The sequence below is a fragment of the Squalius cephalus genome (genome assembly GCF_949319135.1).
Source record: "Squalius cephalus genome assembly, chromosome: 1".
Taxonomy (NCBI): domain Eukaryota; kingdom Metazoa; phylum Chordata; class Actinopteri; order Cypriniformes; family Leuciscidae; genus Squalius; species Squalius cephalus.
The window spans coordinates 18,062,106-18,085,750 of NC_137122.1; the positions used below are offsets into that span (position 1 = coordinate 18,062,106).

General features: G+C 41.8%; 1 protein-coding gene across 3 annotated transcripts in view; it reads right to left on the bottom strand.

The window, feature by feature from the left end:
- Window positions 1–23,645, bottom strand: part of mei1 (meiotic double-stranded break formation protein 1) — a 52,656-nt gene that overhangs the window by 28,458 nt on the left and 553 nt on the right. The window contains exons 3-27 of one of the 3 annotated variants that reach the window (XM_079877179.1): window positions 23,439–23,489; window positions 23,053–23,126; window positions 22,828–22,933; window positions 18,390–18,593; window positions 17,919–18,031; window positions 17,242–17,356; window positions 16,515–16,634; window positions 15,566–15,665; window positions 14,328–14,462; window positions 14,036–14,111; window positions 13,860–13,939; window positions 12,744–12,888; window positions 12,533–12,644; window positions 11,489–11,549; window positions 11,296–11,393; window positions 10,821–10,971; window positions 10,167–10,317; window positions 9,576–9,794; window positions 8,877–9,039; window positions 6,129–6,221; window positions 5,910–6,020; window positions 5,522–5,682; window positions 5,355–5,439; window positions 5,008–5,180; window positions 4,827–4,908 (exon numbers count right to left, since the gene is read on the bottom strand). In XM_079877179.1, coding sequence (XP_079733305.1) covers window positions 4,827–4,908; window positions 5,008–5,180; window positions 5,355–5,439; window positions 5,522–5,682; window positions 5,910–6,020; window positions 6,129–6,221; window positions 8,877–9,039; window positions 9,576–9,794; window positions 10,167–10,317; window positions 10,821–10,971; window positions 11,296–11,393; window positions 11,489–11,549; window positions 12,533–12,644; window positions 12,744–12,888; window positions 13,860–13,939; window positions 14,036–14,111; window positions 14,328–14,462; window positions 15,566–15,665; window positions 16,515–16,634; window positions 17,242–17,356; window positions 17,919–18,031; window positions 18,390–18,593; window positions 22,828–22,933; window positions 23,053–23,126; window positions 23,439–23,489 — 2,979 coding nt within the window. The remainder of the gene's footprint in view (window positions 1–4,826; window positions 4,909–5,007; window positions 5,181–5,354; window positions 5,440–5,521; window positions 5,683–5,909; window positions 6,021–6,128; window positions 6,222–8,876; window positions 9,040–9,575; window positions 9,795–10,166; window positions 10,318–10,820; window positions 10,972–11,295; window positions 11,394–11,488; window positions 11,550–12,532; window positions 12,645–12,743; window positions 12,889–13,859; window positions 13,940–14,035; window positions 14,112–14,327; window positions 14,463–15,565; window positions 15,666–16,514; window positions 16,635–17,241; window positions 17,357–17,918; window positions 18,032–18,389; window positions 18,594–22,827; window positions 22,934–23,052; window positions 23,127–23,438; window positions 23,490–23,645) is intronic. The other 2 variants (XM_079877180.1, XM_079877181.1) reach the window with 2 other exon arrangements.

The following is a 23,645-nucleotide window of genomic DNA, read 5'->3' on the forward strand; positions in this document are numbered from 1 at the left end:
CCACCTTTTCAGACTATTTACAGTATTGACAGTACTGCACTGTATAGATGCAGGCCCTTGTAATTGCTTGTCGAATTCTGCCAACACGTTACTGATGATTGAGTGCACATTGTGGAATGAGTATATAGAGTTGATTGGGATCCAATTGCAAGAGCATAGTGATAGGTAACATGGAGCCAGCAGGTGATCCAGGTCACAATGGAGGTAATGCAGTGGTGGGAGGAAGACGAGGAAGACGTGTTGGTCAAAGGAATGGCAGGGGACAGGCACCCCTTCTGAGAGGTGGTCGTGGGCCTCGTTTGAGAGGTGTGGGGGAACGTGGTAGAGGACAGGCACCCCTTCTGAGAGGTGGTCGTGGGTCTCGTTTGAGAGGTGTGGGGGAACGTGGTAGAGGACAGGCACCCCTTCTGAGAGGTGGTCGTGGGTCTCGTTTGAGAGGTGTGGGGGAACGTGGTAGAGGACAGGCACCCCTTCTGAGAGGTGGTCGTGGGTCTCGTTTGAGAGGTGTGGGGGAACGTGGTAGAGGACAGGCACCACTTCTGAGAGGTGGTCGTGGGCCTCGTTTGAGAGGTGTGGGGGAACGTGGTAGAGGACAGGCACCCCTTCTGAGAGGTGGTCGTGGGTCTCGTTTGAGAGGTGTGGGGGAACGTGGTAGAGGACAGGCACCACTTCTGAGAGGTGGTCGTGGGCCTCGTTTGAGAGGTATGGGGGAACGTGGTAGAGGACAGGCACCACTTCTGAGAGGTGGTCGTGGGTCTCGTTTGAGAGGTGTGGGGGAACGTGGTAGAGGACAGGCACCCCTTTTCTGAGAGGTGGTCGTGGGTCTCGTTTGAGAGGTGTGGGGGAATGTGGTAGAGGACAGGCACCCCTTCTGAGAGGTGGTCGTGGGCCTCGTTTGAGAGGTGTGGGGGAACGTGGTAGAGGACAGGCACCCCTTCTGAGAGGTGGTCGTGGGCCTCGTTTGAGAGGTATGGGGGAACGTGGTAGTGGACAGGCACCCCTTCTGAGAGGTGGTCGTGGGTCTCGTTTGAGAGGTGTGGGGGAACGTGGTAGTGGACAGGCACCCCTTCTGAGAGGTGGTCGTGGGTCTCGTTTGAGAGGTGTGGGGGAACGTGGTAGAGGACAGGCACCCCTTCTGAGAGGTGGTCGTGGGTCTCGTTTGAGAGGTGTGGGGGAACGTGGTAGAGGACAAGGCCACGGACCAAGACAGCGGCAGCAACAGCATAGACTGTCCAATGAAATTCGGGCAATAGTTGTAGACCAGGGGTGCCCAACCTTGCTCCTGCCGATCGACTGTCCTGTACAGTTTATCTCCAACCCTAATCAAACACACCTGAAGCAACCAATTAACATCTTCAGGATAGCTTGAAAATTAAAGGCAGGTGTGTTTGATTAGGGTTGGAGATGAACTGTGCAGGACAGTCGATCGGCAGGAGCAGGGTTGGGCACCCCTGTTGTAGACCATGTCATAAATCATGGCATGACAATGACTAAGGCGGCTACAATGATACAACCAAACCTCTCAGAAGGTCAACCGTGGCCTCAATAATCAGAACTTTCCACAATGAGAACTGGCAGGGGCGGACTGGCCATCGGGAGCACCGGGACATTTCCCGGTGGCCTGACGGTCGTTCTGGCCTGCTGGCTGCCGCTGTGCAGACGATCAGCCTGGCATGTGATAGGCTGGTGTGCAACTACGAATTAATTGACGGATCTCTCAATCGACGAATCAGGCAATGGCGGAGTGAAAATGACACTCCCACCCAACGTCAGCGACGCAATGCCTACAGGGTATATCTGATCGTTCAAAAAATGGAGCGTAAACGCAAAGGAGGAGCAGAGAGGGAGCGTATAAAAAGGAAAAAAGCCCTGGCCACAGACGCAGCAAGCTGCTGCAAAATCCCAGCCATGTTCGCCAGTAAGGGAACAGGTCGGTCAAGATTACATTTACATTATATTTATAATAATTTGGCAGAGTGCAGACGAACGCTTTCATCCAAATCACTTAGATAATCACAATAGATAAAATTAAACCAACAAACGAGCAACAATATGTAAGTGCTGCTGTGCTGTGTCAAGTCTCGTTTCGTCTACATGTAGCATATTTTTTATATAATAAATAAAAATGAATAAAAAGTAGACAGAATAGTGTTAGTGCAGGGCTCGACATTAAGGCTTGTCTGCTTGTCCGGGACAAGTGGATTTTTTTGTAGGACAAGTGGAATAGAAAATTAGTTGTCCCACTGGACAAGTTAAATTTCAAACAAAATAAAATGCCATGTTACTTCACGTTATGTGCCACTCATTACGTCTATAATTTTACATATTTAATTTTACCGATTTGAGACGTCGCATAACTGCCAGATTCAAACTGTGCTTTCGCGCGTTGGCTGGCGCTGAGCCAGAGTCGGACGCACAGCGCTGTCATATATCACAACTAAGCAGTGTTTTCAACCTCATAATGTTTATTTTAGGTTTCAGATATTTAAATACACATAAGCACGAGTAAAACAATACATTTGGAGTTTGTAAAATACACACTGATGTCTGTGGAAGCAGCAATAACAATCTTTTCAAATATAATATCGCGTGACGCGTCGCCATGGAAACATTAAAGGGAACGTTCGCCTTGAAAAAACTCACTCTGGGGGTGGGGGTGTCAGTTAGAATATTTTAAACTTACGCGTGAAAGGGTTAAAGTCAAGAAAAGATCAAAAATAAATATTTGTGTGTGCTGTAAAGTGGTTAGAAAAAAAATCGGAATCGGCAGGTCAAACTCAATGAAAAAACGGAATCAGCCTAGAAATTGTAATCGGTGCATCTCTATGTCTACAAAATTATTTTAGATATCGTTAGCCTCATAGCATAATTGCCTAAGTCATATTTCAATGTCTTTGGAAAACAAGAAGAAACAAAAAATGACTTAGGCAATTATGCTATAACCTGTTACATTAATAGGGTTAGCCTACAAGTTTATCAGTCCAGTAGATGGTAGTAGGTGGTGACTGCAGCAGCAGAGGTGGCCTGGCAGTGGAGTCAAATTCCCGGCCTGAATTATTGTCCCAGTCCGCCACTGAGAACTGGTAAGGTTTCAGCATGCACTAAACATTATGCTACTCTTAATTGTCAAATGACTGCATACCAATGTGTATCACAGAATAGGTGATGTGACCAAGTGTCTTCTTACTCTAATGTTCCCTGTAGAATTGTGACCAGGCCAAATAGTGGAGGCAGAGGCAAAATTCTAACTGACCAACAAGAGCAGGCTGTGGTCGATTTGGTTCGGGCCAGAAATGATATTCGCCTTACAGAAATTCGCCAGCATATCTTGGACAATGAAGACCTGTTCAACAATGTGGGATCCATAAGTTTGCCGACTATTGCACGCATACTGAAAAGGCACCAGGTATCTATAAAACAACTATACCGTGTGCCTTTCGAAAGAAATGCAGACAGAGTGAAGCAAATGAGGACTGAGTATGTTCAGGTAAGTTCAGTTTCAAGATGGCTGTTGTAAAAACATTCCCAAAAATTCTACATTGTACATCTCTTTCCAAAATGTATTTTTAGAGGGTGATGGAGCTGGATGCTGATGACGACCATCACAAATTCATATATTTGGATGAGGCAGGTTTTAATCTGGCCAAGACAAGGAGGAGAGGTTGAAATTTCATTGGCCAGCAGGCAACCATCCAAGTACCTGGACAACGTGGGGCCAACATTATCATGTGTGCGGCTATATCAGAAGATGGTGTGGTGGGACGCAGACCTCATATTGGACCATATAATGCAGCTCTCCTTGTCACCTTTCTTGATGAGCTCGATCAGGTTTGTAGAGCTGAAGGTGTGACCTATGTCATTGTGTGGGACAATGGCCAAATCCACAACACAGAGTTGATGACAAAGTAGAAGTACAGTAATCACTCCTGATTTGTTTCTTACAGTACAAGCAAGCAAGTTGAGGAACACTGCATTTGATGTTTTACAGTACTGTCTTTTCGTTTCTATTTCATAGCTAATTATTTTTGCTTTGATTCAAATAAACCTATGTTGTGATTGTACTGTAGTGTTTTGCATCAATATATTACAAACTTTGTTCAGTGATTCCACTGTGTCTGTAGTATTCTCTCTACTACTGTAATACTTTTACAGAGATGTATTTACTGTACATGTAGTACCATAATGAAACCTGTATCACCTATTTTGTTCTACAATATTTAATGATTGTACAAACAATGACACAGTGAAACTATCGGTTGCTTGTGTGTGGGTGATCTATAGTTATGTTTCAATGGTATTTCACAGTAAATTTGTTTTTTGAACCAATGATTGTGCAAGTGCAAGATTTCTTTAAAGATGTGAATGCACAATGCAATGTTTTGAACATTAGACAGCCTGTGTTATAAGTGATAACCGTTTTGAGTTTTGTGTCTAGAGTGCCGGAGCCGCTGCTGACTCCAGAGGAGGAGATGTGAACGTAGAGCCCCCTGGTGGGTGATGTACGCCATCGTCAGTGTTGTCGGTGGTTTACAATATGTTTAGTAAACCACTGTTTAATAATAAAAAAAATAATTTAGGTTTAGTTTCTCTCCCTGCTGTAGCGAACCGTCATCTTTGTGTACCGTTACACCCCTAGTTTTTAAGCTTTCGAATTAAACTTAATTTATGAGGATTACTAAAATATGTGACCATGCCACTTTATTTGATCAGACTGCTCACTTTTAGAAACGGTGAAATGATGCAGCTGTTGTCATTATGCTTCACTATGTCTGATCTGAAGCCATATGTGTGTGTGTGTGTGTGTGTGTGTGTGTGTGTGTGTGTACCTGATTCAGGGGTCCTGCGGCACAGAAACTCCATCAGAGACGTCAGACAGTTTAGAGCCGCGCTGACCAGCAGATCCTGCTTCTGTTCACACACACATCAATCACTGATTTACCGTCACTCACAGCATGTGTACCAGCAGCATGCATGTGTGTGTGTGTGTGTGTGTGTGTGTGTGTGTACCTGCAGCATGAGTGCGCTGAGGGCCGTCACGAGGCTGGTTGTGCCGCTGTGTCCCAGTGGGTGTAGAGCACCGTCTGCTGTCTGAAGAGGTCGTTCCAGCGCTGCGTCACACACACACACCAGACCAGACTCGTCCACATCCAAACACACCTGCACGAACCGCACACTGCACACTACACACACACACACACAGGGGTGCTTTAAATCAGATAACCTATAATGAGATTATATCACTTGAGGAATCAGATCAGTGTTTTCTCACAAAATCAAACCTGAAGCTTCAGCAGATTAAACTTTCTACATTATTAAACTCTTTGTGTGTGTGTGTGTGTGTGTGTGAGTTTTACCAAGTAGCAGCGGGTCTGTCTCTCGCTTGCTGAAGGCCAGTCGTCTCAGTATCTGATGAAGATCCACACTGATGCTCTTCTGCACCTTTAACACACACACACACGCATCAGGTGTTTTGCGCTGCAACACACACACACCTCACCTGAGCAGGACGTGTGTGTCTCACCTGAGCGTCGTGTTTGTTCTGCAGGAGCACGAGGGAGGAGAGCAGGAGCAGGGAGGAGCAGTGCAGTGATGATGAAGACGAAGATGATGAAGAGGGAGAGGAAGATAAGACCTCCTCCAGCAGCTCCATCAGCCTGACGTTACCCAGCAGCAGAGACGCCACTGGAACACACACACACACACAAAATCATCAGATGTGTGTGTGTGTGTGTGTGTGTGTGTGTGTGTGTTAGCAGCTCCATCAGCCTGACGTTACCCAGCAGCAGAGACGCCACTGGAACACACACACACAACCATAAGGTGTGTGTGTGGTTGTGTGTGTGTGTGTGTGTGTGTGTGTGTGTGTGTGTGTGTGTGTGTGTGTGTGTGTGTGTGTCTGTGTGTGTTACCTCTGTCGGTGGCGTGTGACGGACACACACACAGGAAGCAGTACAGACAGTTGAACCCAGACAGCAGCAGCTCAGAGTCACTCGAGTCCATCTTTCCTACCAGATTACTGACTACACACACACACACACACACACACACACACACACACACACACACACACACACACACGTATGAGTGATACACACGTTCAAAACCGCAGACAAACTCTCTGTTCTTACCGTGGTAAAGCAGTTTGAAGTCTGTGTGATTCATCTGACTGGACGAGTGACTCTGAATCACAGACAAGACGTCAAGCAGCACCGACAGCCCGTCTGAAACACACCAGATACACACACATACCAGTTATGAGTTAAACACACCAGATACACACACATACCAGTTATGAGTTAAACACACATACCAGTTATAAGTTAAACACACCAGATACACACACATACTAATGGCGCTCGGGATCCTCCTCAGTCCTGGGAGCTTCTACTGAGGTACTGTCACTATCAAGCTGAGTTCCCTATCTGAATACTTATTGCTTTACGCTCCAGCGTTGTGTTCTGTTGAGGAATCCTCATTAAAGCCTTGTATCGATTCGTCCTCGAGTCTCTCTACATCAGTCGTGACCATAGACTGTAAAAAGATGGACGATGAGATGATCACTCTCTTCCACTGTAGAAAAGTGAAGCCGCTAAAGTCCCAATATGGCGCTGACATCTTATGTTGATATGGGACCCGATTCTGCGCCATCGTCCTTAACAGCATCCAGTGGGATCTGGAAGAACGGATCGCAGAGGCCACTCTCTCAGAGTCCGCTCCGGTCCTGAGGGTGAGATTTATGTTCCCACAGCCTTACCCTCATGGACTCTGTACACTCTTCCTCAGGCTCAGGAGTCAGCAGTCAGCAAACCCTCTCGCTCCTCCGCAACTGGTACTGGTGGTCCCATATAAGGAAGGATGAGGGAGTTCAAGCAAGGATGTCCCACCTGTGCCATCTCCAAATCTCCTCGTCACTTACCTGGAGGTAGGGATGTGACGGTGAACATATTCTCTCACCGGTTAATCGAAGTGTGACAATACCGGTAATACCTGTGTCACCGGCGGGGGCTTTTAAATCGCTGATTTGAAAGTGAAACTAAAATGCGCACGTCCGCACAAGCATTCACAGTGGTGCGGATGAGCGCATTTTAGTTTCGCTTTCAAATTAGGCCAGTTCGGGGGCGGATTGCTTGAATGGCGAGTTCATTAGCCTATTATTCTTAATGAAAAACACAACAACAAAACAGTACAATGACAAATTCGCTTGAATAGGCAATTTTACATTTTTGCTTTGACACCAAATATTGCTGCGGTGGGCAAGTGATGTAACCGGTAACACCGTTCATGAATCCGTGTGTTCATTTTTGCATATCTGTCCGGTGTGTTTGTAGGTGTTGGGTCTGTGTGTGTGGTGGCTTGTTTGTTGCCTAGTCACCAGCTGATCACTCAATCAGTCATTCAGCTGCAGATAGTAGGCTGCCTATATCTAGCTGGAGTGAGACATGCTTGGTGTCGGTTCGTCACTCTTCTTTTGTTCTCTCACCCAGTTCCTGTGTGTGAGTTCCTAGCTCAGTCATTCCTGGGTCTCGTCTGTGCTTCTAAGCAGTTCAGAGATCGATCTAGAGTTTTCTTCAACGAGTTTCCACGCTGAGTTTGATTCCTGTCTCTTCATCTCTCTCTCTTTCCTTGGATTATTGCATTGAGTTCGCCAGCCTGATGACTGTGCTCTTCTGAGTATTTCTGCTGTCCTGTCTGTCACAATAAACTGCTATAGGCTACTTGCATTTGGATCTACGACTCTCCTTCTGACAATCGTAGCAAGCCTACCTGAAGGTGAATTGCATCCACTTCCCATTCCTCAACGACCCTGGTCACACCTAGGAGTAGATTTCATCACAGACCTTCCAGAATCCGAATCTTTCACCTGTGTTCTTGTGGCAGTCGACAGGTTCTCCAAAGCATGCCGAATCCCAATGAAGAACCTCCAGCTAAAGCACTATTCCTTCACGTGTTCAGAAACTTCAGCTTACCTGAAAACACTGTGTCCAACAGAGGCCCACATCATCTCCGGGGTACGGAAACCTTACCGTCCCTCTCTTGTCCCTTTTCCCAAAGGATCTGGTGCAGCAGCAGAACACAAAGATATGACTTACCTTTCATAAGCAGCGTCTTTGTGTTGACTGTCTGTCACTGGACTGTTAAAATTTGATCCGTCGCTGCGGAAACCGTAGGCTATTTAACCCAACAGCCGGATTGTTACTAGAAACCCAACGATTTTAAAAATGACCCAATATTTTTGGAAAATAACCCAACATATTGACCCAATATCTGTAACCCAACGGTTGGGTTTAAAAAATATATTTTACTGGCGTTAGATTTGCTAAAGCTTTGAGGGTCAGGTTTGAATTGCTGTGTACCTGTATCTGTGAATGTTGAATAAGTGTTTATCTTGATAATATTAGATTTTAAAGTCTAAACTGTCATTTATATGTCTATGCAGAAACATTTAGTACACAACAAATTTCCTTTCGAGGACAATAAAGTATATTACTACTACTAACAGATGAAGGATCGGTGAATGCTGTCCGCACCATCCTTGATTTCTAATCTTTGTTTAGTTTAAATCCAGTAGTATATAATAACTAAAATAGAAGAGAATTTACATAAACTAAATAGACTAAGAAAGTCACAACAAGATTACTAAAACTTTAAATAAAATTTAAATGAATTAATTAACTTATTTGAATAAATAATATAGTACAATGTAACTAATAAAATAGTATAATTTAATATACTATTATATACTATAGTAACACTGGTTACAGCCAGCAATGATGGCACATTATTGAGTGATATAATGTCATTATTTATAATGTTTTAACACGTAACATTGAGTCCTGACCTGTGTGTGTGTGTGTGTGTGTTTGTGTGTGTCTGACCTGTGTGTTTGTGTCTCTGCAGGACGTTCATGAGTGCCGATCGGATGTGATCGGAGAGATCAGTTGTCCTGCTGATGCTGACGCCGTCGACTGAACTCAGGAACGATCGCAACACACCGATGGCTGACTGAGAAGCTGCGTTCTCGGCATTACACGCCACGCCCTCAACACACACACACACACACACACACACACACACACACACACACACACACACACAAACACACACGAAACACTAAACTACATTTTCTGAGATTTGAACAGAGAGTTATGCGTGTTGATCATCATAGTAGCTGTTAGTTTTATGTTTTAAATCTAGGAGAAAAGTCGTTCATTTGAAGCTTTTTTGTGTGTGTCTGTGATTGTGTGTGAATGTGAGCATGAGTGTGTGTGTGTGTGTGAGTGTCAGAGTGTGTGTGAGCGTGTGTGTGAGTGAGTGTTTGGGTGTTTGAGAGCTTGTGTGAAAGCATGTGAGTGTGTGAGAGTGAGTGTGTGTGTGTTTGTGTGTGTGTGTGTGTGAGCGTGTGCGTTTCTGCATGTGTAAGTGTGTGTGTGCATGTGAGGACGTGAGTGTGAGAGCTTGTGTGTGAGAGTGTGTGTGTGAGAGAGAGTGTGAGTGTGTGTGTGTGTGTGTGTGTGTGAGAGAGAGTGTGAGTGTGTGTGTGTGTGTGTGTGTGTGTGAGAGAGAGAGTGTGTCACCAGCATGTTCAGCAGCGCTGCAGGGTGTGTGTGTAGCAGCTCCAGCAGCTCCTGCTCCTCCTCCGGCCCGCGAGAGAGTCGTCCCGTCAGAGCCGGCGCCCCGAAGCGCTCCGAGAGCTCGGGATACTGGAAAATGAGGCTCAGCACGCAGAGAGGAAGAGCACGAGAGAAGAGCGCGGGACAGGAGGACAGGGCTTTACTGACCACGCTCACCGATACCTGCACACACACACACACACACACGCTTCAGTCACTGTTCACACTCAACCTCAGAGCTCTGAGGGGTTGCTAGGGTGTTGCTATGTGCTCATCAGACTGACAGACATGTACAGATGTTCATCACACACAGTGAGTGTGTTAGCGGTTGTGTTTCTCTAACTGCTTCTGCTACTGGAACAGATGAGGTTCCAAAGGGATTGGAATTTGAATGTAGTTTAGAATGCAGTTGTTCTTTAACTGTTACTATTGTAACAGATGATGTTTCAAATATATTTGAATTTATATGTTTCCTCATGTGTAGAAAGTGTGAGTGAGGTCACAGAGATGAGGTGTGTGTGTGTGCGTGTGTGTGTGTGTGTGTTGTGAGGTCACCATGTCCAGGCGAGGGCCGCTGTGTTGATTGACAGACAGCAGATAGAGGACTGAACTCAACACACACGCAGGAAGAGCGTCGTCGCACTGATCCTGAACACACACGATGAAGCGCAGAACGCAGGAGAACACGGCCGAGTCACACAGAAACCTGTCACATGATCACAGAGGTTATCATCTCCTCTCCATCACTCAATGACATCATCACTCACTCACACACACACTCACAAACACTCATACACACACTCTAACACACTCTATCACTCTCTCACTCACTCACTCACACTCACTCACACTCTCTCACACAATATTACACTCTATCACACTCTATCACTCTCTCACTCACTCACTCACGCACTCACACACACACACTCACTCACTCACTCACTATCACTCTCTCACACTCACTCACACACACTCACTCACACACACTCACACCCTCTCACTCACTGTCACACACACTCACGCACTCACACTCTCTCTCACACTCTCACACACTATCACATTCTCACACACTCTCTCACACACTCTATCACTCTCTCTTATGCACTCACACTCTCACGCACACACACATACTCACTCACTATCACTCTCTCACACACTCACTCACTCACACACACTCAGACACATACTTACACTCACTCTCACACACACCTGTCTCCGTGCAGCAGCGAGAGGTACAGCAGGTGGATGATGCAGAACTGCGTGCTCCTGAGGGATTGTGGGATATCAGGGAGAAGGGAGGGCCAGTCGGACACACTGCAGCACAGAGACGGCAGAGACTCCTGCAGGACACGCTGCACATCTGCGCAACACACACACACACACACACACACACACACACACACACACACACACTCAACAGTGATCTTTTCAAAAGTAGAATGTTCTTTTTAGGTTTGCAGAATGTTAGGAGAGCGTTGTGTGTTTGCTGGGGAGAAACTAAAACTGAAATAAAAATGAATGAAAACCTATAAAAATAATAACAAAGAGAAAACCACACAACAAAATGACTAAAAACTTAATTAAAATGAAACAAAAAATTCAAAATGATATAAAAACTATAATATAAAACAATGTAAAATAACACACACACACACACACACACACACACAGAGACAGACGTTACCCTGCGTGTCTTCATGGTTCCAGGTGTCAGTGTGTGAGATCAGACACATGCAGAGCTTCAGGAGGAAATCACAGCAGATCTGATTCAGAGACGTGTTCCTGAAACACACACACACACACACACACACACACATCATAAACACCTGCACTTCAACACACTCACTATCTGCGTGTGTGTGTGTACTGTATCTCACCTGTTCCCTGAACACAGCTTGGCTTTACTGTCCACAGTCAGTCTGATGAATCCAGATGCAGCTGACAAACACACACACACACACACACACACACACAGAGATAATGAGCAGTTCTGATAATGGCAATGAGAATAACGCAAAATGACTGTGAGAGTCCAATAACAGAAGCTAGGGCTGGACGATGTGGCCAACATTTAAATCACGATATATATTTCTTCATTTCGGTCGATACGATATAATTCCGATATCGACACGAACAATAAAAAAGCCTCAGAAAAACTGCCAAGAACGCCCACAACGGACGTCAGTAACTACAAACTACAACAAGTCTATGAAACCTCCTCCTATAAAACTATATAATATTTTATATAATAAAAAAGGTAAAAATAAATGAATGTTCACCTTTTATTTGTATTTAGCCTTCATCCAAACAAGAAATGTGAAATCACTGTCAAATAAACATAAGACTCTCAACTTATGTACTAAGTTTTTCCTGGTCAGTGGCGGAATTGTTTTCTGAAACTGCAAAATAGCACCAGGGAACGTTTGCGCCAGAACACGCCTCCTCTTTGCGCTGAACCGCCCCAGGGAGCGCAAGTTCATTCCCTAATTTACCGACGTGCATCTGGAGGGAAAAGTCCCCTGTGTGTCGGGTGCAAAACAGGAATGATACATGCGTCAGTGTACAAGGTACAATTGCGCTGGGTGCAAGATAGGGCCCTGTTGAGTGTTTATGACACTGAATTCATTCTGATTGATGTAGCTTTTACATTTTCAAAACAATTGAGCCGTCAATCCGACTCCTAACGGATTATTTGGTTGCATGTAAAAGTAGCCAGTGACAAATGCTGTACTGTATATTGAAATATCGGAAATGTGTTTAAAAATCATATCACTGTTATTCCAAAAAATTATATCGAGATATATATTGATATTGAATTATTGTCCAGCCCTAAAAGAAGCTCAAAACAGATTTATCGTCCAGCAGGAGAAACATCTGATTCAGAGTAGCTGTGACCTTTGACCTCTGACCCCTGGTCTTACCGAGCTTCTTGGAGAAGGAGGTCATGTGAGCGGGACACAGAGCGAACTGACGAGACAGAACCGAGAGGAAGAGCTGCAGCGTCTGTGGAGACGAGAGCCGTTCGCACACGCCCTACACACACACACACACAGGGGTCAGTATACCTGTAGAGTTCAGCACGTGTGTGTGTGTGTGTGTGTGTGTGTGTGTGTGTGTGTGTGTGAGACTCACAGTGAATGCAGGGATGCAGGTGGTGTCGCAGCAGTGCAGCAGAAACACACACAACGACTCCAGCGTCTCCTCCTGCTGCTGCTGCGCTGGAGCTGAACACACACCGTCCGTCTGAGCCGACTCACACACACACACCTCCAGCAACCTACACACACACACACACACACACACACATACAGAGTTCAGTTCAGATGCTCTAACACAGGCTTTCACAAACTAGGCTTTCTCATATATATATAAAATATATAATATAAAAAAAACTATAATTTTTTTCTAAATAAAAACTCAAATAAAACATTAATGATTAATAAAATCAAAAAAATACAAAACTCAATAAACTGAACACCTATTTAAAATGAATAGAATTATAAATTGGTTAAATTAAAAAGGAATAATTGTAAAATCATAAACAAAATAAAACACTTACTAAAACTGAAATCATGAAAATGTAAAATTAAATGCAAAATAAAACCCAACAATATATCGCAAAAATGTACATTTAAATATATTTTTTTAAATAATAAATAATAAAATACTTTAAAAAAAATGAATCACAAAAATGTAAATATGTATTTAAAAAAGTATTTAAATACTTTAAAAATCAAAACAATCAAAATAAAACATTTACCAAATATTTATGAAATCGTAAAAATGTAGATTTAATAAATTACTTAAAAAAGATCATAATAAAATAAGCCATACACGTATTCTTTACTTCAATGAGCTCATTGTTTCTGCATTAAATTATTACATTGTTTAAATGAATACAATTTTTATCTAACTGTGACTTTGTACATGTAAATTTCTGAAATACTTAGACAGTTTCCTCTAATAACAGATCACTCTAAATTGTAATGTGGACTCATGCATTTTCTGTAAAGCTGCTTTGAAATGATGTGTATTGTGAAAAGTGCTGTACAAATAAACGTGAATTGAATTGAAAAATGCACATCAGAGAACCATGAACATGGTTTATAAATAATTAAAATATTACCTTCAAATCTCAGAGGAACTTCAAGAAAAAAGTGTGAATGGTTAATCTCACACATGACGTCTGCTGTCAGAGAGTTTGAGCTCATCAGAGTGTGTGTGTGTGTGTGTGTGTGTGTGTCTGACCTGCAAGCAGCATCGAAGCACGTGAGCGTTTGCATTAAAACTCCTGCTGCTGACACTGATTCTGGACCAGAGCTGATCTCCTGAACACACACACACACACACACACACACACACACACATGATCATGAGTGGATCAGACTGATCACATGACCACTGATAAGAACACACACACTCACTCTGCACTTGGACATCACAGCCTCCACGACTCTCTTGACATCTGAGAACTGAACCGGACTGGACTGGTGGTTCGGCCTGTGAAGACACACACACACACATACACACACACACACACACACACACATACACACACAAACACACACACACACACACACGTGCAACAGTGAGTGTTCGTTTTACTCTACAGATGATATCATGAGTGCATACATCAGTATCAGGTGTGTGTGTGTGTGTGTGTGTGTGTGTGTGTGTGTGTGTGTGTGTGTGTGTGTGTGTGTGTGTGTGTGTGACCTGAGCAGGACGTTGGCGGCTCGGACTGCACACATGGACACCTGCGGACAGGAAGTGGCCACGCCCTCCACGATGACATCACACACACCTGTGAACTCAGAGGCGGTCGGGAACAAGCGCACAGCTGCAGGCTGCCTGCACACACACACATACACACACACACACATCATAACTGATTAAACACACACACACATCATTAATGATTAAACGCACACACACACACACTGATCCTACTGTGACACTTTTAATGAACAAAGAGTAGAATATTTAGATGTTCCCTCTATAACTTGGGTTGTTGTTATCTGCATCTCAACTCAAGCTCAGTGCTTTAGTGTCAAATGTGCTTTTCCAGGAAATAAACATGTAATTTTATTTAGTAACTGCACTTATTAATGCAAAACAATAGTCATTTTATGAATAAATTAACTTTATGATTAAAAACACCCCCAGCGCTATCAAATCAGGAGCTGGTACCTCCATCTTGCTTTCTGTGTGATTACTCGCAATTTGAAGAAGTTTTTGTTTTTAATGAGACTCTTCCTACTTCTTACTTCAGTACAAAAAGTGTCTTTTTGTCTTTGATATTTTATAATAGGGTTTTCATATTATCAAAATATAAATATAAAAGCAAAATGTGTGGAAAAAAGTGGAAATGGCTAATAAATCCAAGTGCTCCTCTGCCGCCATCTACTGGTTATAGTGGTCATTTCATATCTTTTTTTTAATTTTTAAACGAAAGCATTTGTTTGACACATGAAAGTTTTCCTACATCTTGAAACTTTTTAGTTTTACAAATGGGGACAATCTTTGACAGATGAACAAATAATGTTTTTGGTCATCACATTAAAAATAACATTTCAATTGGTTAATATTTAGAGCTTTCTGCAGTGCTGGAAATAGAGTGAAGGACCTGAAAGTCCTTGATTAGTGCTTGAATTTCACTCTCAAAAGGTTGTACGAACCCTGACATGAATAATGTAAAAACATTCAACTATTTCTGCCACAATACCATTGTTACAGTTAGTGTTACTACATTAAATCCATGTTGAATGTTGGTGATTTGTGGATTGAGAAGCCTTCTATAACTTGTTCGTTCATGGCACAATGTTTCTCCTGGTTTCCACGTCAGCGCTGTTTGATCTGATATATCTGTGGTTTATAACAGAGAATTCGAGTATGATACTAATAAAGACAACAGAGGTCAGAGGAAAGAGAAAAGCAAACGTGTGATGTTTGACCTGTCCAATATGGCCGACAGCAGCTCCAGTCCCTGTTTCTGCACCTCAGTGTTGGACTTTCCCAGAGTCTCTTTCAGACATCGCACTAACGGCTCCATACCTCAAACACACACACAAACATTTACACTTACACTTCTGAAGAATGATGGATTCTGATGAGTATTAATGTATAAAGAACAGCCTTTAATGGCAATGTACTCTCTGTAGCCGCGTTTCCATTACAGATTTGCGCAAAACTTTTGCGATATCTTTTAAAATGTCGATAAAAATCAATTTAGAAAATATGGCGTTTCCACTTACTGATTATATGCGACTAAAACATATTTTTTTTCTCTCACGATAAGTCATTCCAAAAATCATGGCGACTGATGTTGGTAGGTTTACGTAGGCTATATCCTAGCCATCGCACTAGCCATTATTTTTAATGGAAGGAGACGTAGGCGTGTATCCAAGCATTAATGGCAAGGAAAGACTCTTATACTGTGAGCGGCACATATGAGGAGTTTCTGGGTGTTTCTCCCTCATTTCTGCTTCAAGATCTTGATAAATTGTGGCATTTCTTTGTTGTTTAGAATCCAGTAATTCTGTGACACTTTTGTTTTTCTAAGTTTAATGAAGAACTCTGTCTCGTATTCTGTCCAAACACACCGCGCCATCTACGTCAGGTGACCTGTAAATGAGCAAAAACTGTTTCCATTGCAGTTTTGCAAAATATTCCTTTTTCGAACTGCCTGAAAACCACCTCATGCGAGAGTAAATACTTTTTTGCGATATATGAGAGTTTTTGAGAAATTGACGTGTTTCCATTGGGCATATTTTCAATTTGCAATTTCAATTTGCTCAATATGAAGGGTAATGGAAATGCGGCTTGTGACGTGCATCTGCTCCTGATCTGGTGTTTGATGAATGGAGAGGAATGAGTTTGGGCTCAGCAGCTGCTGGATCTCACCGTAGACGGCGTGGCACTGCGAGAAGAAGAGCGGGTCTTCGGACAACAGCAGTAAACAGCTGAAGACGGACCACAGCAACACGTCAGTGCAGCCGCTGCTCATCACCTCCAGCAGGAACTCTGACACACACACACACACACACACACACACACACACACACACATTCATATGCTGTCCTGTTTATGTGTGGGAATGAATGAAAGACACTCCGACATGGTGCAACATCAGCGTGTGTAATGTTAAGTATTATGTATGTTACGTGTTACATCTTATATATGTTACGTCTTGAGTGTGTTGCGTGTTACGTCTTATGTATTTTACATCTTATGCATGTTACATCTTATGTATGTTACATATTACGTATATTACCTCTTACGTCTTATGTATGTTACGTCATACATCTTATGTATGTTGTCTTATGTATGTTACATGCTAGATCTTATGTTACATCTTATATATGTTATACCTTGTGTATATTACATCTTACGTATGTTACATCTTATGTATGTTACATCATACATCTTAAGTATGTTATGTCTATTGTATGTAAACTGTTACATCTTATGTATGTTATGTCCTTTCGTCTGATGTATGTTACGTATGTTACGTCTTACGTATGTTGCATCTTATGTATGTTAACTATGTTATGATTTAATTCATTCATATTTACACTAGTTCTGCAGTGCGATCAGTTTGGTTGATGTTGTAGTTAGTGAAGCATCTCACCGGGTAGATCGGCCTGAATGAAGGCGGCAGTGAAGCGCCGAGGAGCGTGAATCAGTACGGCACACACACAGCGCACCGACACCACCTGAAGAGAGTCCTGAGCGCTCAACAACAGCTACAACACACACACACATTTACATCAACAACAATCAATATCAATACATTACAGTTATCTAACTTGCCTTTTTTCCCCATCACATATTTTGGTGGTGCTTTAAAACCTTCCTGCAGGCACCTCCCCCAGTGGGTGGAGTCATGTTATACAGTTTACGGCACTATTGTACAATCAAATCAATTTTGGCAAAATCATTAGAAAGCTCTCAAGGTTCCATATTTGGCTGCTGTTTTGTGATGGGTGTGATATTGAGAAAGAAATGTATTAATCTATGACAAGAGAACGCATCAGCCAGTGGCTGCTCCTGATACAGCACATGAACAGAATAAGGAACCTCAATTTTTGTGTGAAAAAATTTTTTTGTGAAACACGAATTGGTTAGATGTTGATTATATAGCAAAATTAAAGCCCAAATTATTTTGTTAAACATATTTTGTAGAAAATAAGAAATGTTTTGTTCAGTGCATCTCTGTAAAAACTTTTAACGCTTTCACTTTGAAGCTACTTCTGCAATAATCAGTGTTTTTTCCAATAATCAGAGTGTGAGTCTGTGTGTTCACACCTTCTTCAGGATGAGCGGCAGTGGTTGATACGGCAGCGGATCTTCAGCGCCATCCTTCAGATTCATCAACACACACACCACCTCAGAGTACTGGCACATCTGCTTCACAACACCTGCAACACACACACATGTACAGTTAATCACTCATATTTCACAATAAATGTTTTGTTAGATGCCATGCATGGATAAGTCACAGAAATAAAAAAGACGGTTCCTGTACAGTTTACGGCATTAGTTCAGACAGAGAGATTGTTTTCCTTGATAAAAACTTTCATCTGTTCTGTACCTGATATATATCCAAATGAATCGATATTGCATCAAATCAAGAGAGGAACTGAATCGAATATGAAGATTGTAAATCAACATTGAATCGTGACGTGTGTCAATGCCCAGCCATAGTCCTTAGCTAAACATGCTCACAAACTGGTGTTTATTTGTAAGTGTGTGCATGTTTCTGATAGGGACTCTTACCGAGGCAGTTGATGGTGAGCGCTGTGGTGTGTGTGTTTGAGAGTGTGTGCAGCAGTAACACACACATGCGCTGGCGGAGAGCGTCTGTTAGCATCTGGACGGCGGAGGCGGAGCTCCAGATCCTCAACAACACGTAACACACACCAGCCTTCACGTCCTCATCTGAGAGCAGCAGAGCGGCACACACACACTCCAGCACACGCGCTGCACACACACATCACATATCACATCATCACACGATAACACACACACATACACATACATAAAAAAAATCTAAATGAAACTTTTTTTATTAATAACAGTTCATTGAAAAATAATACATTTTTAAATACAAACAATTCAAATAAAAACTTATAATAATATTAAAATCCTTATAATAAACACATTTTAAATAAAACAATAATTATTAAATCATTAAAATGTAAACAATTTTTTTAAAAAGAAAAACAATCAAAATAAATCACTTACTACAAAAAGATTAAATAATTTATTTGTTCACCTGCATGTAATTAATTGACACCAGAGAACCGCTATCATGTGAATTTGTTGTTATATTATTCTTATATGTATTATTAAATGAAAATTCTAATTTTCCTTGTTCCTTTGACAGTTTTGACAAAAACAGCTTTTATTGAAACCATGGCCAGAAAACTACAGGATCTGAGAAGTGGAGACTTGTGACGTCACAGGGCAGCGAAAGACCGCCTCTCTCTTCTTTAGAAGAATATCAACGCCTACGTCTACATCACAGCGTCTTTGGCCCCGCCCACTGGAGCGTTAGTGAATAATTACATGAGAACGTGAGAAGGTCGACACAAGATCAATACCATTACCATCCAAAGATCCTGATGCTAGGAAAGTGTTGTAAGTAACATGAAAACAAACATGTAAGTAACCATGTTTATTCTAATGCCTGATCTGTGATTAGTAATTAAATTAAAAACAGAAAGCGGTCAAAGAACGATCCCTTTCCAATCGCCCAAGCTGTCAATCACACAGCGCGAGTTTATCTGGACACTTGTCAAGACTCATTATGAAATCAATGATGGTGTTACACTGCACAACGAAGTTCTTACTGTATTTACGTTGTGTTTGCAGCTATTTGGTGAAAACATTAGTGAGAAAGCAGAAATTGCATTGCAATGATGAGATCACTTCATTCACGCGATCAACAGACTGTCTGTCATCTGCTCAAATAGGGCCCTATAAAATCCGTTTTATTTTTTCCCAAATTCCGTTTTATTTTTTCCCAAATTCCGTTTTTTCCGTTTTAATTTTTGCAAATTCCGTTTTTTCCGTTTTAATTTTTGGGAATTCAGTTTTTTTTTTACCCTTTACTGTTATTTTAGTCGTAAAAAGAGTGTTTTTAATGTTAATGATTAAAATGTACACAAATAAAATAAGAATGACCCTAAATTTATTGAGGTAACAAACAAAATTCTCGTTTTAAGAGGTGTTAAATGTGGTTTGGTTTGTTTACTTTAGTGAATGTATTAGGCTAACTAACATGAACCACGAGCAATACATTTGTTACTGTATTTATTAATCTTTGTTAATCTTAGTTAACCCTAACCCTGCATTTTTAATGTTACTTCACACAGTGCATTAAGCTAACTAATGTTAATAAATACAACTTTTCATTTAAATAATGTAGGCTACTAAATGGTGAAATTAACATTAATAAAGATTAATAAATGCTGTAGAAGTGCACTTTATTAATAGTTAATGTTAACTGATCTAGTTAACTAGAGTTTAATAAATGGAACCTTATTGTAAAGTGTTACCGATTTTGTTATACACCGAACCGATTCAGTGTTGGACAGATCAGTTGTTTTAACCATTCATTAAAGTGAATCGGTTCAAAGGAGTCATTAGTTCGCGAATCGGACGTATCATTAGCAGACTTGTACGCGTTGTGTGATTATCCCGGCAGTTAGGACATCGCACAAGATTTGTCAACACAGAAAACATTTCATCATTGGATAGGTTTTGTTTAGTTTATTGAAAGTGTTTTTTATGTCAGCTGAATGGGCGGAACGCTTTTCAGAGAAGAAGGCAAGGTAAAAAAGTATTTTTTTTGCACAATTCACACCCAGCGGTAGCCTAATTCAGGGAAAAAAAAATATCCGAATACTCCACGTGAAACTTCGTTCTTCCGATCTTTTACCATTGTGTCAATTCTCAATTGATTTAGATTAATAAGCGCGAGGGAGTGAGAGAGAGCAAGACAGTTTGAAGACGCGCGCGCGACCGGGCCTCTCTCTCTGCTCGTTCTTTCAGTACAAGGCTCGAAATTGCGACCATTTTGGTCGCATATGCTCCTGAAATTTAATCTGTGCGACCTAAAAATATATTTGGGAGCATTTGTGCGAGTGCAAATAATGGTTGTGGTGCGACCTGTTTTCATTTCTCTAAAAAACGTTTGCAAATTACTTCACAGTGTGTACCTTATGTGCGCTGATACGCGATGGCCGGACCGTCATTCTATCCAACGTTATATAACCAATCCCGGGGTTTTTCTTGCATTGATTTTTTTTTTGGCGGCCGCCAAAGCCTTATTTGATCGGTGAGTGAGTGACTGCTGCCGCGCGCGCGCACTCTCACGTCTTCAAACAACACGAGCGCTGTCTTGCTCTCTCTCCCTCGCGCTCGCGCATATTAATCAAAATCATTTGACACGATAGAAAAAGGGCGGAAGACCGAAGTTTCATTGTGGAGCATTCGGAGATTATTTTTTCTCCTAAATTACCGTGGAGTGTGAATTGTGCTAAAAAATAAACTACCGGGATAATCACACAACGCTTGCCGTATGCTACACGTCCACTAATGACACGTCCGATTCGCGAACTAATGACTCATTTGAACCGATTCACTTTAATGAATGGTTAAAACAACTGATCTGTCCAACACACTCACGTCACGAGACGTCTGAATCGGTGTATAACAAATCGGTAACACTTTACAATAATGTTCCACTTATTAAATTCTAGTTAACACAGTTAACATGTACTATTAATAAACTGCACTTTGTTAATTTGTTAACCATTGTTAATGTTAATTTCAACATTTGGGCTACTAATAGCCTACATTATTGAAATATTTTTTTTTATTTGTTAACATAGTTAAATGCACTGTGAAGTAACATTAATGAACAATAAACAGCTGTATTTTTATTAACTAAGATTAACAAAGATTAATACAGCATATTAATAGCAATAGAGTGCCAAGTGCCAAGCAAAAAATGCAGGGACAGGTGTGTGGCAAACAAATCAGGTTAGATTATTAAGGCTTTTAATCGGCAGGATACGTCAAATATAACCATACTGTCTATGAATATAACACCGCATACACCATCGCCAAAGAAGAGCTTGCCTTCACTAAATTTATGTCAAATGACAAATCATGTGCCAATATCATCGGGGTGAGATGATATAGAGCCAGAAGACCAAATTTCAAATCTTGGCCACAGGATGAAATAAAATCTGTTAATATATAATTTGTAGTTGTGGTGCTCCTTCATTTTTGGTGGGTGCTCCTAAATTTTTGCTGGTGCTCCTAACTTTTTGAAGTTGGGAGCACCAGTGCTACCAAGTAAAAAAGTTAATTTCGAGCCCTGCAGTAATATGCGATTTTCCTCAGACATACGTTTTTCTCCCACACAAAAACAGAATTTTATTCCAAATATCTAAAATTCCGCGAAATTCCGCGTTGACACTAGATTCCGCGTTAATTTGCCAATTCCGCGATTCCGTCCGCGATTCCGTGATCGCGGAAATTATAGGGCCCTACTCAAAGCTCATCACTGCAACCTTTCATGTGCTGGGAATAGATCTAAATATAATCAACACTTTTCATGATTCATTAATCTCAATAGGTATTATAGTAAAAACTTAGTAAAAGTTTTCGAGAGAGTTCTTCCACATGTAGTAATCCTAGCTATTTCATATGCAAAGATTTCAGCCAATCACAGCACTGGCCGTTTACACTGAAGTCTCACAGCCAATCACAGCAGTGGACATTTACACTGAAGTCTCACAGCCAATCACAGCAGTGGGCGTTTACACTGAAGTCTCACAGCCAATCACAGCAGTGGACATTTACACTGAAGTCTCACAGCCAATCACAGCAGTGGGCGTTTACACTGAAGTCTCACAGCAGACAAACCCTTTCAAACAGAGCATTCAAAATCAGGCTGGGAAAAATGCCTTTTATTTCTTAATTATGACCATTTTTCATGTAAAAATCATACTAACATTATAAGGGAACCCTAGGCAACATTATAAAACAATAAAATAACTCAGTTAATGACCCCTTTAATATTTTAGTCCAAAGATATTTGGCTGAGAAAGCCTGTTTGAGAATCGCTGCCATAAATTAGGCTAAGTCTACGAAGGCCGTAAGCGATGCATTAAGTGTGAATGTGTTCAGACAGTCTTACAGCGGCTGGACGTGAGTGTTTGGCTCAGAGTAGGATGAGCGTCCAGCAGTTTCCCCAGGAACATGACAGAGGACAGAGACGCTTTCAGACCCCCGACATCAGTCCACTGAGAGAGAGAGAGAGAGAGAGAGAGAGAGAGAGACACTGGTAACAATCACACCGGCTGAACTAGTGTTAAAGTGAGTGTGTGTGTGTGTGTGTGTGTGTGTGTGTGTGTGTTCACACCCGTGACTGGATCTGGTCCAGGATGAAGAGCAGAAGCGCTTGATTCGGGACGTCCAGCGTCACCTGCAGCAGAACTGAAACACAAACACACTTCTCAATCTCATAGACACCGCAGACCTCAAAACATCCTGAGCAAAAACTGCTAAATAGACCCTCTTTTCCACACTTCCTGGGTCACAGTTGTGTGAACCGTGGTGGTGAACGGGAGACGACAGCAAATATGATTTTTGTGTTCATATTTGCTCCAACAGCTAAAGACAAAAACCTCACAACAACTTTCTACATATTATCAAAAAAGAAAAAAATATGGAGAGATTGATTGTACATGTCATAAATGTACACAAAATCTAAATATATATATATATATATATATATATATTGATCACCCTGTACGGTCTGATCCAGCAGTGATGAGTCCACGGCGCTGAACAGCGTTCCTGAAACATATGAGTTATATTCTGAAGTTAGTTATGTTGTTTCGCAATGTCAAAGTGATTGTAAAGTTTGTGAAGATTATCATCAACAAAAACACATAAGAATCAAAAACTTTTGTTGGTCACAGAGCTTATTTTCTACTAGTCATACTAAGCCAA